The 16243-nt window shown below is 39.3% G+C and overlaps 1 protein-coding gene across 5 annotated transcripts; it reads left to right on the forward strand.

Moving 5' to 3' along the window:
• The first annotated feature begins 320 nt into the window (after nucleotides 1-320).
• On the forward strand, nucleotides 321-15883 carry ZFP69 (ZFP69 zinc finger protein). 5 transcript variants are annotated; one of them, XM_063104796.1, is made up of 6 exons: nucleotides 321-910; nucleotides 2016-2494; nucleotides 3828-3913; nucleotides 9188-9314; nucleotides 9629-9727; nucleotides 14523-15883. In XM_063104796.1, exons 2-6 carry the CDS (start codon nucleotides 2368-2370, stop codon nucleotides 15659-15661), a joined length of 1578 nt encoding a protein of 525 aa, XP_062960866.1. In that variant the 5' UTR covers nucleotides 321-910; nucleotides 2016-2367; the 3' UTR covers nucleotides 15662-15883. The 5 variants fall into 5 exon arrangements, with proteins under 5 accessions (XP_062960866.1, XP_062960865.1, XP_062960868.1 ...); XM_063104795.1 differs by having other exon boundaries at nucleotides 2036-2494; XM_063104798.1 differs by having other exon boundaries at nucleotides 2036-2494; nucleotides 9632-9727.
• Nucleotides 15884-16243: the final 360 nt, after the last annotated feature.

Genomic DNA, 16243 nt, shown 5'->3' on the forward strand with positions numbered 1-16243 from the left:
AGAAAGCAGGAACTGCGTTTTGTTTACTGCTGTATCCTCAGACTATAAGAATGTGCGGCAGATCTTAGTTGACTCAGAAGACAGTCGAACGAACGAATGAATAAATGACAGTGAAGGGGCCTTCCCACCGCGCCACAAGGGTTCTCGGGGACTACTGTCAGGTGCCGCAGGCTGGGGTCCGGGTAGCCCGTGGGCGCGCGCACCGGGACGCGTTCGGGCAGCTTCCGGCTTCCGGGTTTCCGGGGCGCTCTACTTCCTGGAGAGGACGTGCTCCGCGGCCGCCCCTCGTGGGCGGGGCCAGCAGCCTGGCTCGCGCGCCCGCCGGAAGCTCCATCTGCCTCGCGACCGCCTGTGGTGGGCCGGACCCGGGCCCCTGGACAGGGGCGAGGACGGCCGGTGGCGCGGGCAACGGGGAGGGTGCGTCCCGAGGGCGGAGGCACCGGGAGACGCCCGGCTGAGGCCTAAGAAGCCGGAGGCCGGGGCTGAACTTGGTCGCTGCCGCCGGCCCCGGCATTAAAGCAGAAGCCGGCGAGCTGTATCCTCGCCCGGCTCTGCGAGAAGCCGGTCCAGGCTCCCCTTCTATTCCGACCCCCAAAAGCTCCGCTCCTGGGGGTGCGGAAGGCCCACCAGCCCTACGAGGGCCCTGGATGGGAATTTGAAAAAGACTCTGGTCCAGTCCAGAGGTCGAGGGTCTTCTGGGCTTCCGAAGGAACCCTACGTGAGCACTGGACGTTTTTGGGGGGAATCATTGCGTTGAGTGAAGATGTGGTCTGTCCATGAAAAGCTGGGAAAGAACTAATCTGCTACCACCCAGTCCTTCTCTAAGGAAACACTCGTTGCAGCTGACAGCCTCCGGAGCGAGCGCTCTCACGCCCCCATCTCGGGCCTGCCTGCGTCCAGGGCCGATCTGGTGAGTAGGTGCTTCCGTGTGTCTGCAGTCCTCCGCCCAAGCTTGGCACGTCTGCGAGCACTGTGAGTGAGGACGGGGCATCTTCGAAATGAAGCTTCTCAGTCATTAGCTCTTTCAGAAGTAAGATTAGAAAGTTTCTGCGCTTTGGTAACAAGATTTTTTGTACATTCACTGGTAGGATATTTTGCACAAGCTCCAATCTCTAGGACGCACTCAAGTCACATACCCTTCCCTTCCTCACAAACTTGAAAAACTTGAGCTGGCCGTCTTTCCACGGAGCTAGGACTTCTCTTGGGGGCCCAGATACACTGGACCTGGTCACGGTAGAGGCACCTGCTCAGATGCCAGGGGTTGGATGAGATGATGGGTTTGGTTGTTTCCAAATTTGCCTGTTACAAACAATTCTTCAATAGTCCTCATTATACTTGCAGTATTATATTTCGTCCATTTGTCGACATACCCCTTTCCACCAATTTTAACATTTCTGAAACCAGAATGCACCTTACCAGTGAGGTTAAAAGGGACTTGCCAGTTGCTGGATGTCTGCATGGGAAGTGATGTGTCTGTCACTGCTTGCTCATGCCAAAATGCAGCTAGGTAATTGTTCTATCAGTTGAGAAACTTGAAATGAGCTTTGAATTTAGATTTCTACTTGTTTCTTAAAAATAACTTTAAAAGATAATGCTGTGATATAGCATTAAAAGAAAAGGTTTATAATAATGTTTGTTATAGGTTTGCTGTATGCCTAGCATTGGCTCAGTAATCAGCATTACAGTCCTATGAAGTACAATTATTTTCCCCATTTTGTAGATGAAACTGAAGCTCAGAGAGTTGAAGTGCCTCAGAGTTTTTACCTGTAAGAGTCAGGGTTCTAAGCCAGGTTGTCTGATTTCAAAACCTGTGTCCAGGCAGAAAATGCATGTAGCTTTCAAAGAGGGAAGTGAAGGCAGGGTCTGTGCATGTTTGTGCATCTTTGGGTGTTGTGTATCGTTGACTGATTGTGTATGTGTGTATGTATGGAACTGGAAGATAGATCCACATCCAAGAACATTTATTATACCTATTCCATCATCGATGCCAAATCTTTGTTTTGGATCTTTTGCAGTTTTAAATATATTTCTGCAGGTTCTGGAGTTCTGGCTGTATGACAGGTGCTTCTGGATCCCTCCTCTCTTTTGTTCCTCTAGAAGAGAATATAGACATGTACTCAAACCTACCCAACTGGCTGCCTCCCAAAGAAACAGTGCTTAATTTAAGAGGGGAGTCCGTTTTTCAGAGTTGTTGAAGTCACACCAGCATAAAGGATTCTCCAGGTCCTGGCGCCACAGGGATATGTCAGAATTCTGAGAGCAGGAGACTGTGATCTGAGGAGGACCACACGACTGTAAAGTCTGTCATCAGAGGTTCCAGCAGTTTCCTTACCAGAAGTGGACAAGTCCAATCAAGCAAGCATCATCATGCCACAGCAGCTCCTGATCACCCTGCCCACAGAGGCCAGCACCTGGGTGAAATTGCACCATCCAAAGAAGGCCAAGGAGGGGGCGCCCCTGTGGGAGGATGTGACTAAAATGTTTGAAGGAGAAGGTGAGAATAGGCTGTAAAGAAGGAGGTCTTATAAGTGTGTGAAAATATAGGTACACACTTCATTGAGTATGGTCTCCTGGGGAGAAAATTGGGGGAAAGAGATCTTGGGGGTTCACGCTTGTGTCTTTTGGGAAGTGGGTATCTGTAAGAGAAAATATTGGGCTCTCAGCATGGGCCCCTGTGACACACGCTCTATGCTGCTTCCATCTCTTGTCCTCAGATACAACACATGACAGGAAGGTAGAATACAGGGTGTTCCCTACCAGTGGCTCCTGAGTGTGGGAATGTGGTTCATGGATAGGAGGTCAAAGGTTTCTGTCCGCTTAAGTTCTCCAAGTGTTTTCCTGCACAAGTTCCAGTGATTTGAGCTCCAAACCAATATTTTCACAAATAGCAGTTTTTTCTCTTTTCATCTTCTGGCGAGAGGCAGGAATGACATGCATGATTACTCTCATTTTACCTTGAACTATGTGGGTTCCACAGGAGACATGCTTATGATCACACCTTATTTAGTGGTCTGGTCAGGAGTATATAGACGACAGTGGAATTCATGCATCTTGTGTAGTGTCTTAACTCATACCTTTAACACTTCATTTTCAGCCAATATTATGTTCTAGCTGATTTTGGCTAATCTTGACAGATGGAAAAATGAATAATTATTTCTAATGTTTGTTATTAATTGATACAGATAGACAGACACCCAGATCAAAATAATAAAAGGTAGCCTAAGAAAAGTTCTGTTGGAATACAAGGGATAGGAAACTTTCTTCTGATAGTATGTATTTGAGAAATTTTCACAAAGCAGATAGTATCGAATTGGGCCTTAAAGAATGTTTTAAGTTTTTTGTAGATAACTTAGGGAAAGGATAGAACGGTGAGTATTTTGAAGAGTGGTTCAGAGAATGGGAAGTATTTCGTCTGAGGGTTAAGAATGTGGTGTGTGTGTTCCATGTATAAAGAGTGGTAGTTTAGAGGTAACCAAAATTGAGAAAATATGCTTCAGGCCCGTGGTAGGATGCCTTGAAGTCAATGGTGGGGTGCTTGGATTTTTTTTTCTTGTCAGTGGGGAGCCTTTGAGGACTCTTGAACAAAAGCCTTGGCCTGATAGATCTGTGCTTTTGGACCAGCATTGACCACTGGGAAACATTAATGTCCAAAGCAACGTGCTGTAGGTCCTCCTCATTAAGGAGGCTCCGGGCTGCTGTTGAGTCACCTAAATGTCCCCCTTTGTGAATGTATTGGAAGAGGAGCCACATTCAGTGGGTCTGCAGGCAGTTTTTCTATTTGGGGGCTTTAGGGAGATGCAAACCTCATGGCTCTTTTCCTTCCCCAGCTCTGCTATCTAAGGATGCTGATATGACCCAGGGAGAAAGTTTAGAGGATGAAGTGAGCCCTGGGTCCCCAACAGCAGAATCCCAGGTGGGTTGGAGTTTCCTGTCATTTTCTTGACATTGCTTCTTGGTTTTTAAGACTATAACATGACTTTTTTTAGAGGAGGGTTTTGAGACTAACGACTTCAACCTAGGGAGCTCAACACAAGTTGCTCTTTATACAGAAAATTGGGCTTCAGTGATGGCAACTTCCCTACCCATAGTGGCTTCTCTCTGTGTAACTCTTATTTTTCACCAACACCTAGATCTAATATAGTGCTAACTTCTGTAGAGAAAGCAAAATGAGTGATACAAGTGTAGCCTCTAAAACTCAGCAGATACCACTTGGGATCTAAGATAAACCTCAATAAAATACCCAAATTTAAAATTTGTAAGTGAGAAGAAAGTTCTGACATTCTTAGTGATGTACACATATCACTATGAACTTCAAGAGGTGACCTTTAGTACAGGTTGAGTATCCTTTATCCAAAATGCTTGGGACCAGAAGTGTTTTAGATATCAGATTTTTTCAAATTTTGGAATATTTGCATTATACTTACATTGAGCATTCCTAATCCAAAAATCCGAAATCCAAAATGCTTCAATAAGCATTTCCTTCGAGCGTCAAGTTGGCACTCAAAAAGTTTTGAATTTTGGAGCATTTCAGTTTTGGGGTTTTTGGATTAGGGATGCTCAACCTGTCTAGTATTGAGAGCGGAAGTCAATCTTCAGCCAAAAGAGACATGAGTAGAGAAGAAATGTTCAGGCCACATTTCACAGTGCACACGTTAGACAGGCTGGGCACAAAAGCAGTGACAACAGGGTGTCAGAAATGTGGTGGTCCTCACCACCTGGTGGAAAGATAGGCAAGACAGAACGAAAATTATAGAGCAAATGTGAAAGAAAGACTTTTAAAGAGGAGATGTTGTTGGAAGACGGAAGAGTTTTAAGTGAAAAGAACTTGGGTTCTGAAATTAGATGGTACAGAGTTTGATTTTATTTCTTGTCTTTACTTGCTTGGTGATATGGGGTGATTTTTTTTTTTTGCTGTTTACAATCTCAGTTTCCTCAATTAAGAAGTTCAGATGCTAATCTCTGCCTTCTAGGATAAAAATGTATTCCAGAGTTATTTACAGTAATATGGAAGAAGTAAAGATAATTGTCTAATTATTTAAAGAGTTATCTTATCTCTACATTCCACCTGTCTAGAATTCCTCACTTCCTGACATTTATCATAAACCAATGGGATTTTTAGGACTGGGAAAGTATTAAATTTTTCTAAATTGAGGTTTAATTTACATACAGGAAAATACACTTAAGTATATGGTTCTATTTTGATATATGTATACACCATGCAACCAAATCAAGGCACAGAACATTTTTACCATCTCAGAAAGTTCCCTCATGCCTCTTTCCAATCAATACTCTGCTCTACTCTCAGTAGAGAGTACATGAGATCTCTGTATTATTTCTTACAACTGCATGTAAATCTACAAGTATCTTAAAGAGTTTAAAAACGAATGTGTATTTTGCAGTTGTCAGGTCTAGTGTTCTGTGAGTGTCAATAAGGTTAAATTGGTTGATAGATGTTCAAATCTTCTATATCCTCTGAGTTTTTGTCTCCTTGTTGTATCAATTACTGAGAGGAGTGTGAAAATCTCTAATCATTGTGGTTTTGTCTGTATCTCTCTTTAGTTCTGTCAATTCTGCTTTATTATTTTGAAGTTCTGTCATCAGATGCTTAAACACCTAGAATTGTTGTCTTTTTGATGAATTGACCATCTTATCATTATGAAATATCCTTCGTTTTGCTTAGTAATATCCCTTTTCCTGAAGTCCACTTGGTCTGGTTTAATATAGCTCCTCCAGTGTTCTCTTAATTATTGTTTCCAGGGTATAGCTTTTTCCATCTTTTTACTTTAAACCTATCAGTGTTTTGTATTTAAAGTATGAACCTCTTAAATATAGCTGGGTTGGGCCGACCCCATGGCTCACTCGGGAGAGTGCGGTGCTGGTGGCGCCGAGGCCACGGGTTCAGATCCTGTATGGGGATGGCCGGTGCGCTCACTGGCTGAGCGTGGTGCGGACCACACCATGCTAACGGTTGCGATCCCCTTACCGATCAGGAAAAAAAAAAAAAATGTGTGTGTGTGTGTGTGTGTATACATATAGCTGGGTCTTGCTTGTTTAGTCCATTTACAGTTAAAGTAATTGTTGAAATGATTGGGTTTGAGTGTATCTGCTAATTCTTTGTTGTTTGTCCTGTCTATTTTTTGTTTCTTTGCTCCTCCTCTCCTGCCTTCTTTTGGATTGAATAGTTTTTTAGTATTTGATTTTATGTTCTAATGATGTTTTAGATAACTTTGTTGATTTGTTTTTAGTGGTTGCTTTTGCTATTACAATATGCATTTTTAACATATCACAGTCGCTTTGAATTAATGTTATACTGCTTCATAGATAATATGAAAGCCTTATATTATATTTCCATTTACTCCTTCCCATTCTTTGTACTATTGTCATCATACATTTTACTCTACATGTTATAAACCACACAATACATTGTTCTTATTTTTGCTTTTAACAGTAAATTGGCATACAAAAAATAAGAAAAGGAAAAAATGGTTCTTTCATATTTGCCTACATATTTACCAAGTCAGACACTCTTCATTCTTTCTTTTAGTCCTAGATTTCTATCTGGCATCATTTCTCTTCATCCCAAAGACTTTGTTTAGCATTTCTTGTAGTGTAGGGGTTCTGGTGACAAAGTTTTACAGTTTTTGTTGTTCTAAACATGTCTTTATATTTTCTTCCTCTTTTGGAGATCTTTTACTGGATATAGAATTCTGTGTTGACTGGTTTTTAAGCACTTTAAAGATGTTTCATTATCTTTTAGCTTGTATTGTTTCTAATGAGAAGTCAGCTGTTATTCTTACCATCATTTATGTAGTGTCTGTTTGTTTCATACCAACTTTTTTTTGTGATTTTGTTCCTCCTTTCCTACCTTCCTTGCCTACTTTTATGATTATCTCTTTTATCTTTGCTTTTCAGCAGTTTCACCATGATGTGAATAGGTGTGGTTTTCTTTGAGTTTATCCTTTTTGGATCTGTGGGTTGATTTTTTTCCCACAGATTGGAAAAAAAAAAAAATTGGGAAAATTTTCAGCCATTATTTTTTCAAATATTTTTTCTGTCCATTCTCTCTTCTCTTGAGATTCTAATTACATGTGTATATATTATCCCACAGATTTTTTTTCCCTCTTGGTGCTCTAGTTTGAATAATATCTATTGGGCTGTTTGATCTTTTGATCCAAAGTTTCACTGATCATGTCTTCATCAGTGTCTAATCTGCTTTAAGCCTGTCCATTGAATTTTTCAGATATTGTATTTTTCACTTATAGAATTTTCACTTAGTTTTTTTTTTTTTTTTTTTAGCATTTCTTTAGTTCTCCTGAACTATCTCCATCTCTTCACTCATTGTATCCATATTTTATTGCAAATTTTTTAACACATATTTTAATAGTGTTACCAAACCCAAGTCCAGCTGCCTGCCCCATACAAAAACCCTGACTTGGCTTGCCAATATCTGTTGCCCCAGGGCATTCATCTCCTGGCTTGGCTTGACAAAATCTTGTTATCAAACCCAAGTCCTTTGTCTGCCTCAAACAAAAACAAGAGTCAAATGTTGGTGGAATAGGAAGTCAGCTTTATTCAGGAATACCAGTGACCTGAGGACAGATGTTAGGCTGACTCATCTCTCCAGTAAACCTGAAGGAGAATGGCCAGACTAAAGCCATCTCAAAGACTCAGGTTTACTGAGAGGTTTTTAAGGAGGGGATCGAGGGAATGGAATGTGGGAAGTGAAAAGCAGAAGGGAGGGGGATGTGTAAGGGGCTGGTACAAATTCTCTCCAAGGCTTTGTCTACCTTCTTTTCTTGTCCTTGATGTTATCTTAGGGTTCTATAGGGTTTTTCTTTGGGATGGAATCATTGTAGCTTTATTGATGTCTTCCTTGATTTCTCAGGGTCTGGAATAGTGTTTGTCTCATTGCAAGTTTGCAGCTCCAGGCTCAGTGGAAAACAACTTTACATTTATGTAAATAATGTCATTCTGCCCCCTCACCAAAGTTCAAAATATCAAATAACCATGGGAAAGAGGGAACTCAGAAATGCATGCTAAGAAAAAAACTGTTTCTCTCTTTTTTTTCTAAAGCCCATGCAGTTTAAGGTCCCAACATGGCTTCAGTCCTGCTCACTCCAACAATAGTTGCTTTAAGTTTGTCTGCTAATTCTAATGACTTGGTCATGTATGGGTCTGCTTGTATTGATTTTTATTTTTGTAATTATAGGTCATATTTTCCTCCTTCACGTGTCTAATAATTTTTTATTATAGTTCAGATATTGTATATAAAATAACAGTGAAGGATAAAGAATGTGTGTATGTGGTTTGTTTGTTTGTTTGTTTTGTTTTGTTCTATTTCCATGACTCTGAGTCCTTTCCTCTGTCTGGTGATTAAGGTGAGAGGCTGATGATTCACATTCCTCCTAGAGATGTGGCTGAGGTCTGGCTGTGATACAGGTTTAATTTGATTAAATTTACTTATAGTTAGCTCAACTGCCATTGCCCTGCCCCACCATTGCTGAGGGACTGATCGTTTATCTTTACGGTATTTGAGCTAGGAGGGGGTTAGACTACATACACGTCTAGACAGTTTTGTTCATCTTTGGATTAAACTCCAGCAGGGCCCCAATATTTAAGCACAGCAAGAATGTATAGGCCTTCAAGGCAGTAAGTACTTACGGGTGGGGGAAGCCTCTCTCCCTGTCACACCTCACCCCCCACCTCTACCTCTCTGATCCTATCCCCTTCCACTCTCTCCTTCGTTAACCTGCCTCCAGCTTGTGCGGTTCACCTTCCTGTTCCTCAGACAAGCCAAGGATGCTGTCAATTTAGGTTCTTTGCATCTGCCCAGAATCCTCTCCCCTCAGATTTCCACATGGCTTGCTCCCTCACTGAATTCATCTCTGTTCAAATATCACTCTTAGAGAGGCCTTCCCCAACCACCGTACATAAAAGATCATCCCTAACCTCACTATGAATCTTGCTATTCCCCTTATCCTCCTTAGTTTTTTTTTTTTTTTTTTGTAAGGCATGTGTGACCATCTGTCTTCTATATATTTAGTTATTTATAATAATCTCAAAACAGATCCAGAGGAGGATCCTGATAAAACTAGTTTAAAATCTCTCAGAACTTAGAATACTGTCAGAACTCCTTGGAGCTTGATAGGGTAGTCCTTGGCTGAAAAGGATATTTTTGATATTCTAGGAACTGTTAACCTTCAAGGACATATATATTGACTTCACCCAGGAAGAGTGGGGGCAATTGGCCCGGGCTCACCAGAATCTGTACCGAGAGGTGATGTTGGAGAACTACAGGAACCTGGTGGCAGTGGGTAAGAATGGGCTATCCATATACCCAAAAACCTACCCATTATAGGATAGTCATTATTTCTAAATTATTGATGTTGTGGATTCCTTGAAGCTTGGCCTTGGGTTCTGTATTAGAGATTCTTATTCCTTTGAAAACCAAGCCAGGCTGTATCTGATTCTCCTTCCTTAGGGTACAACTTCACTTCATAGAGCTAGAATAGAAAGTCATACTCCATTCCACTTCCAGAGACCCTGAATACCAGAAGACTGGAACTAAATTCTGGGGGTGGTTCTTAGATACCAACGTAAACATTCTTCTCTTTTCATACTCCATAAGCAGGATATCAGCTTCCCAAACCTACTGTGATTTCCCAGTTGGAGAAAGGAGAAGAGCCATGGATGACAGAGAAAGAAGGCCCAGGAAATCCCAGTTCAGGTGAGACCAAGGCAGATGGTACCTTTTAATATGCAGGCCTGAATGCCCAAAGTCTTCCCAGGCTCTAGGAAAGGCTCAGCGTCTGCGCAGGGTATGCATTAAACCTGACTTCACCCCTCACTTTACTCCTTTCCTTCACTCAGCCCTTGCAAAAGTCTCTCTGACGTCAGAGGGAAGAGAATTCTTGTCCTCATTAAGGTTAAACTTTACCTCTTTCCGTATCCTAAAGTCTACTCATCTAAAGCTGCTTTCTCTAAGCAGTCAGGTGTATGTGGTCTCTCTACAGAAAACAGAACTCTTTTCAGGACTCTTGTTACAATCTATAAATCTTTAATTCTCTCTTGCACTCTATTTCCTCTTTTTGTCAACTTTCATTTTACCATCCCAGCTTCAATTCTCATTCTCTTTAAGATAGTCATGTGTCTTAGTTTTTTGTAACAGCTACTTCATGAAAACTTCTGCAAGAGAAATTACCACAGGATTTCTTCTCACCAAATCCAGTGGTCTTTAACAGTCTCCTTAAACTTTGCTTTTATGAAATATTTCAGACATTGAGAAAGGCATAGAGAACATTAAAACAAATTTCTATGTTGCTTCCACCTATATTAAGGACTAAAACAGAGTTGAAGCCCTACTGTTCCCCTTCCACCTTTCTAAATAACCACTATTCTGAGTTTAAATATTATCATTCTCATGTCTTTATGCTTTTATTATATACATATATCCCTAAGTAATATATAGCATTGTTTTGCATGTTTTTATTCGTTAGATAAATGGTATATATACTTCTTCCACTTGCTTTTCTCATTGTTGATATTTCTCCATGTTGTTCTAGTTCATTCATTTCCATTGAATTAATAAGCCACTGTTTATTCATCTTCCTGTTGATAGACATTTATATTTTCAAATGTGGGGATTACCAAGATGCTGCAGTAAAACCTTCATGTATATATCTTCTTGTGTGTATGTGTGTGTGTGTGTGTGTGTGTGTGTGTGTGTGTGTGTGTGTGTGTGTATATCATATATACATATATGTATATCTCATATATATATGCAAGTGTTTCTCTAAGATAGCTGTAGAAGCAAAATTGTTGGGTCAAGGAATACATGTACTTTCATTTTGCTAGGTTTTACCTACCAAATTGCTCTTCAAAGCAGTTACACCAATTTGTATTGTTTTGAGAGTTTCCAGGAACTGAGCATCTTTGTCAACACTTAGCATTGTCAAACTTTAAAATTTTTATAAATTCAGTGGATGAATGTGGTATCTTGTTTCTATCATTTTGCTGGTTACTAGTGAGTGGAAGCATATTTCTCATGTTTATTGAGCATCCATCCAGGATTCCTGTCCTGTTTATAACCTATATCCCAGGCCGGCCTGTGGCTCACTTGGGACAGTGTGGTGCTGATAACACCAAGGCCACGGGTTCGGATCTCTATATAGGGATGGCCGGTTAGCTCACTTGGGAGAGTGTGGTGCCGACATCACCAAGTCAAGGGCTAAGATCCCCTTACTGGTCATCTTTTAAAAATAAAATAAAATAACCTATATCCTTTGCCAATTTTTCTATTGTTTATTTATCTTATCGATTTATAGAAAAAATATGTATGTGTATGTATATATTCTGGATACTAATCCTTGGATAACTTTGTTTTACAAATGTTTTACTCTCACAGTAGCCCATCTTTCACTTTTTAAAAATAATGTCTTTTGATGGATGTGAGGGTTTTTTTTTTTTTTAATAATTTATTTTATTTATTGAATCAAAAATAGATTATACATATTTTGGGGGTTGAACATTGAGATATGTTGATTAAATCAGTATTACTAGCATATATATTGTTATAAATCGTAATTATTCTTTATGCCCCTGTCCAACCTCTCCCCTTCCTCCATTCCCTCCCCCTCCCCCCTCTAATTGCCCTAGATTTCTTCTCTCCTTCTGAAAGAATAATGGTTACTCTATTAACTTGTTGCCTAGATGATCTGTCCAATGCTGAGAGATGTGATCAGGTCCCCCAATATTATCATAGAGCAGATGCTTCTTCTGTCACTCTGAAATGGGTTTTGTGGAAAGAGACATCCTCTTTTCTTTGTCTCTGCTGGTGACTCTTGTGTGAATGCACTCCAGTGGTTGGCAGACCATCTGCGTGGTGGCTGTAGTGTCTAGCCGTTTTTGCAGCAACCATGGTTATTGTGGTGGCTGTGGTGGGCCACCCACGTGGGGGTGCTGTTTTTGGCATGCTCCTTGGCACTGGCGGTATGCCTAGTTGTGGGGCATGTTTGGTCCCCTTCTCCATGCCTCCCCTTCTCCATGGTCCCTGGGCAGAGCCCAAGGCACTGGCGCCCTGTGCCTGGTTGTGGGAGAGGGGTGCAGTGATGGATGTGAGTTTTTGAATTTAATGTTAGTGAACTTTTTTTCTTGTTTGCACATTTTATGTAAGAAACGCTTTTCTGCCCCATTACCCTCCATTTTATCATATGTGTGATGCATACACACCCATATATGTAGAATATATATATATAAAAATGGAGGATTTGTATATATGTTCCTATATATATTCCTATGTTTTTAAAGTTATGCTTTTCATATTAAGTTTAATTCATCTGGATTTATGTTATATATAGTATGAGGTGGAGATCTAGTTTAACTTTTTCCACATGAATAATCAGTCCAGAAACCATTTGTTGAGCAGTTAATGCCCCTCCATCACCTGTCAGGTTTCTTTATATGCTTTGGTCTGTTTCTTGGCTCTCTCTATTCTGTTTCATTCTTTTTTCTATCCCTACTCTAGTGCCAGGTTGTCTTAATTACTGTATTTCATAGTGAGACTTAATATCTGGTAGAGGTAGTTTACCCACCTTGTTCTTTAAAATTGTCCTGGCTATTCTTAGCCCTTTGCTTTTCCATGTGAATTATATAAATTACACACATAAATACTATGCTGGCATTTTGATTGGAATGGAATTGAATTCATAGAACCATTTTGAGGAGATATTGTTAGGATATTAAATTCTACTATCCAGGAATATAATATATTGCTCCATTTATTGATATCTCCTAATATTTTTTCAATAAAGTTTCAAGATTTTTTCCATAAAGGTCTTGTACATTTTGCACATCTTTTGTTAGATTCATCCTGAAAATCTTATATTTTGTTGCTATTGTAGATGGTATATTTTTAATTAATTAATTTTTTGGCAGCTGGCCATACAGGGATCTGAACCCTTGACCTTCATGTTACCAACACCATGCTCTAACCAAGTGAGCTAACGAGATTATCTAAATCTCTATTCTACAACCACTACAGTAATTGATTTTTCAAAGCATAATGAATATGTTATTAGCATTTATAAATTTCTTTCAGACTTGAAGAGTAAAGCAGAGTTAACTACTTTTCGTGAGTATGTATTAACACAAGTGATTTTCTTTTTTTTTTTTTTTTTTTTGGCAGCTGGCCAGTACAGGGATCCAAATCTTTGATGTTGGTGTAACAACACCATGCTGTAACCACAACTGTTTTCAAATATTGATCTGATAGGCAATTGCTTTGTTTCACTCTGTTATTAATTCCAATAATTGTATATTCTCCTGGGTTTTCTCTTCTTCGACTTATAATAATGAAAATAATAATAAAACCTACCATATATTTCTTTCCCTGCTTCTAGATGAAATCTCAAAAGGTTCCTCAGATGGTCGAGTCCCTTTAAATAATAAGAATAGTCTTAATTTTAATAAAATTTTTATTTAGTGTAATAATAAAATCTTCCAACTTTATTCAAAGTTAAATCTTCTCTTCTCCCCTCCCTTGGGCTTGCTTTAGGCTTGGATACTGAATTGGGGAGGGGTACACAAATAGCTTCTTTTCTCTTCCCCTTTTGTGTTCTCTTCCTCCTCCCCTATTCAGGACCAGAGTCAGGGTCCTGTAGAGCATAGATTTTTATTATTGCCTCTGTTCCTTTAGGATTTGGGATATGGAAGTGCTAGTGATCCTTCTGTGTTGACCAACAAATCTTACAAGAAGTTAAACCTTTCAGGAATACAGACCTGTCAGTTGAAATATTAGTAATGGTGCAACAAATTACTAAGTAAGAAAACTAATCAGAATTTTAAAGGTTAAATGATATTTTCCTAGAACCGAGCAGCAGTAGCAACATAGCAGTCTTGGTTTCTTACAACATTTCAATGGATATATTAATAACTACAGAAAGCAGAACAATGTATATTAATAGAAGTTTCAATGAAAGATAGCATAATGTTCTTGTGAATGTTCTTACTTCAAACGCCATGTTTTGAACTAGTGTCTCCTGCTGCTGCTGGAGTGGGGAGAGGGACATCTTTTTCTGAGATTGTTTTTTGTCCAAAAGTAGTTGTTAATATAAGAAATGTATATAGGCTGGCTGGTTAGCTTAGTTGGTTAGAGCACAGCCTTATAATAACAAGATTACTGGTTTGTATCCCCATACCGGCCAGCTGTCCAAATAAAAAAAGACTTATATGAGTATTCTTAACACATACCTCTGAAATTTATCTCTGAAATTTATTTGTTAGTATTATTAGAACAGGCCTAAAAGACTCAATTTTACTATATATAAAATGACATTATTAACCTGTTCACTGTTTCTTAATTTCATCTTCTGTTACCTCTCCAGGCTGCATAACCTTATTTAAATATATTAAAAATCTCACGTACTGATATGTATTGTTATCTAAATCTCCATTCCACAACCACACCATAATTGATTTTTCAAAGCATAATGATTATGTTATTTGTGTTTTTAAATTTCTTTCAGACTTGAAGAGTAAAACAGAAACTAATGAGTCAACTGCAAAGAATGACATTTCACAGCAACAGTTATATCATGACATTATGATGGAAAAGTTCATGAGGGATGATATCATTCATTCCACATTGAGAAAAGTCTCCAGATACGATGATGCATTAGAAAGGCACCAGGAAACCTGTGGGAGAGATGTGAGACGAGTCATCTTGACCCACAAGAAGAGAGGCCAAGAAACTAACAAATTTGGGGAAAATACCATTGTGAGCTCAAATATTATCAGAGAACAGAGGCAACATAAATGCAATACACCTAGGAAGAGGAACAGATACAAATTAGATTTGATTAGTCATCCAACAAGTTTTATAAGAACAAAAACTTATGGATGTAATATATGTGGAAAAGTCTTCAAACAACCCATTCACCTTACTGAGCACATGAGAATACATACTGGTGAGAAACCTTTCAGATGTAAGGAATGTGGAAGGGCCTTTAGTCAAAGTGCATCCCTAAGTACACACCAAAGAATCCATACTGGCGAGAAACCCTTTGAATGTGAAGAATGTGGCAAAGCCTTCAGACATCGCTCGTCACTTAATCAGCATCACAGAACTCACACTGGGGAGAAGCCCTATGTCTGTGATAAATGTCAGAAAGCTTTCAGCCAGAACATTAGCTTGATCCAGCACTTGAGGACTCATTCTGGGGAGAAACCCTTTACTTGCAGTGAATGTGGGAAAACCTTTCGACAGATTAGACACCTTAGTGAACATATAAGAATTCATACTGGGGAGAAGCCCTATGCATGTACTGCATGTTTTAAAACCTTTAGTCACAGAGCATATCTAACACATCATCAGAGAATCCATACTGGGGAGAGACCCTACAAATGTAAGGAATGTGGGAAAGCCTTTAGGCAGAGGATACACCTTAGCAACCATAAAACTGTTCATACAGGAGTGAAAGCATATGAATGCAACCGTTGTGGAAAAGCCTATAGGCATGACTCATCCTTTAAGAAACATCAGAGACATCACACTGGAGAAAAACCTTACGAATGTAATGAATGTGGAAAAGCCTTCAGCTACAATTCATCACTTAGTCGACACTATGAAATACACAGAAGAAATGCCTTCCAAAATAGTGTGTAAAAACAAATACTCAACATGAGAACAAAAGCCAAGTCTAAATTAGTGATTCTATGCTTTAAAATTTCAGGACTCAGATAAATTTGAGGAAGTGATATAATGATGCCCCTTGTGTAAATAAACACTACATTGATAACCGCTATCCGTTAACACCTCTATACATAGTACTTAAGAAGAAAATCTGGTCCTTTTAAATTAAATAAATTTGGCATTATGAAAAATTCACATTTTTTTTCTGGTTTATGGTAGATTAATAAATTGTTCTTCATGGGAATTCACAATTTAAAGGACAGCACTTGGGAACTACTGCATATTATTTAAAATATTACCACTCCTATTTTTTTAAGTTAAAATTTTACTTTTTTAATGAAGGTTTTCACATGGTATAAAATTCAGAAGGCACAGGCAATTGTATACAGTGAAAAGCCTCTTTCCTCCATTTACCACCACCAAGTTCTACTAACTAGAGGCAACCATTTTTTATAACTAATTTTTTATGCACCCTTACAGATTTTTAAATTTACTCCCAAGACAATACAGAGTTCCCTTTTTCTTTTTAAGCAGAAATGGCAGCCTCCTATGCAA

This window comes from Cynocephalus volans, chromosome 8, assembly GCF_027409185.1.
Source record: "Cynocephalus volans isolate mCynVol1 chromosome 8, mCynVol1.pri, whole genome shotgun sequence".
Lineage (NCBI taxonomy): Eukaryota > Metazoa > Chordata > Mammalia > Dermoptera > Cynocephalidae > Cynocephalus > Cynocephalus volans.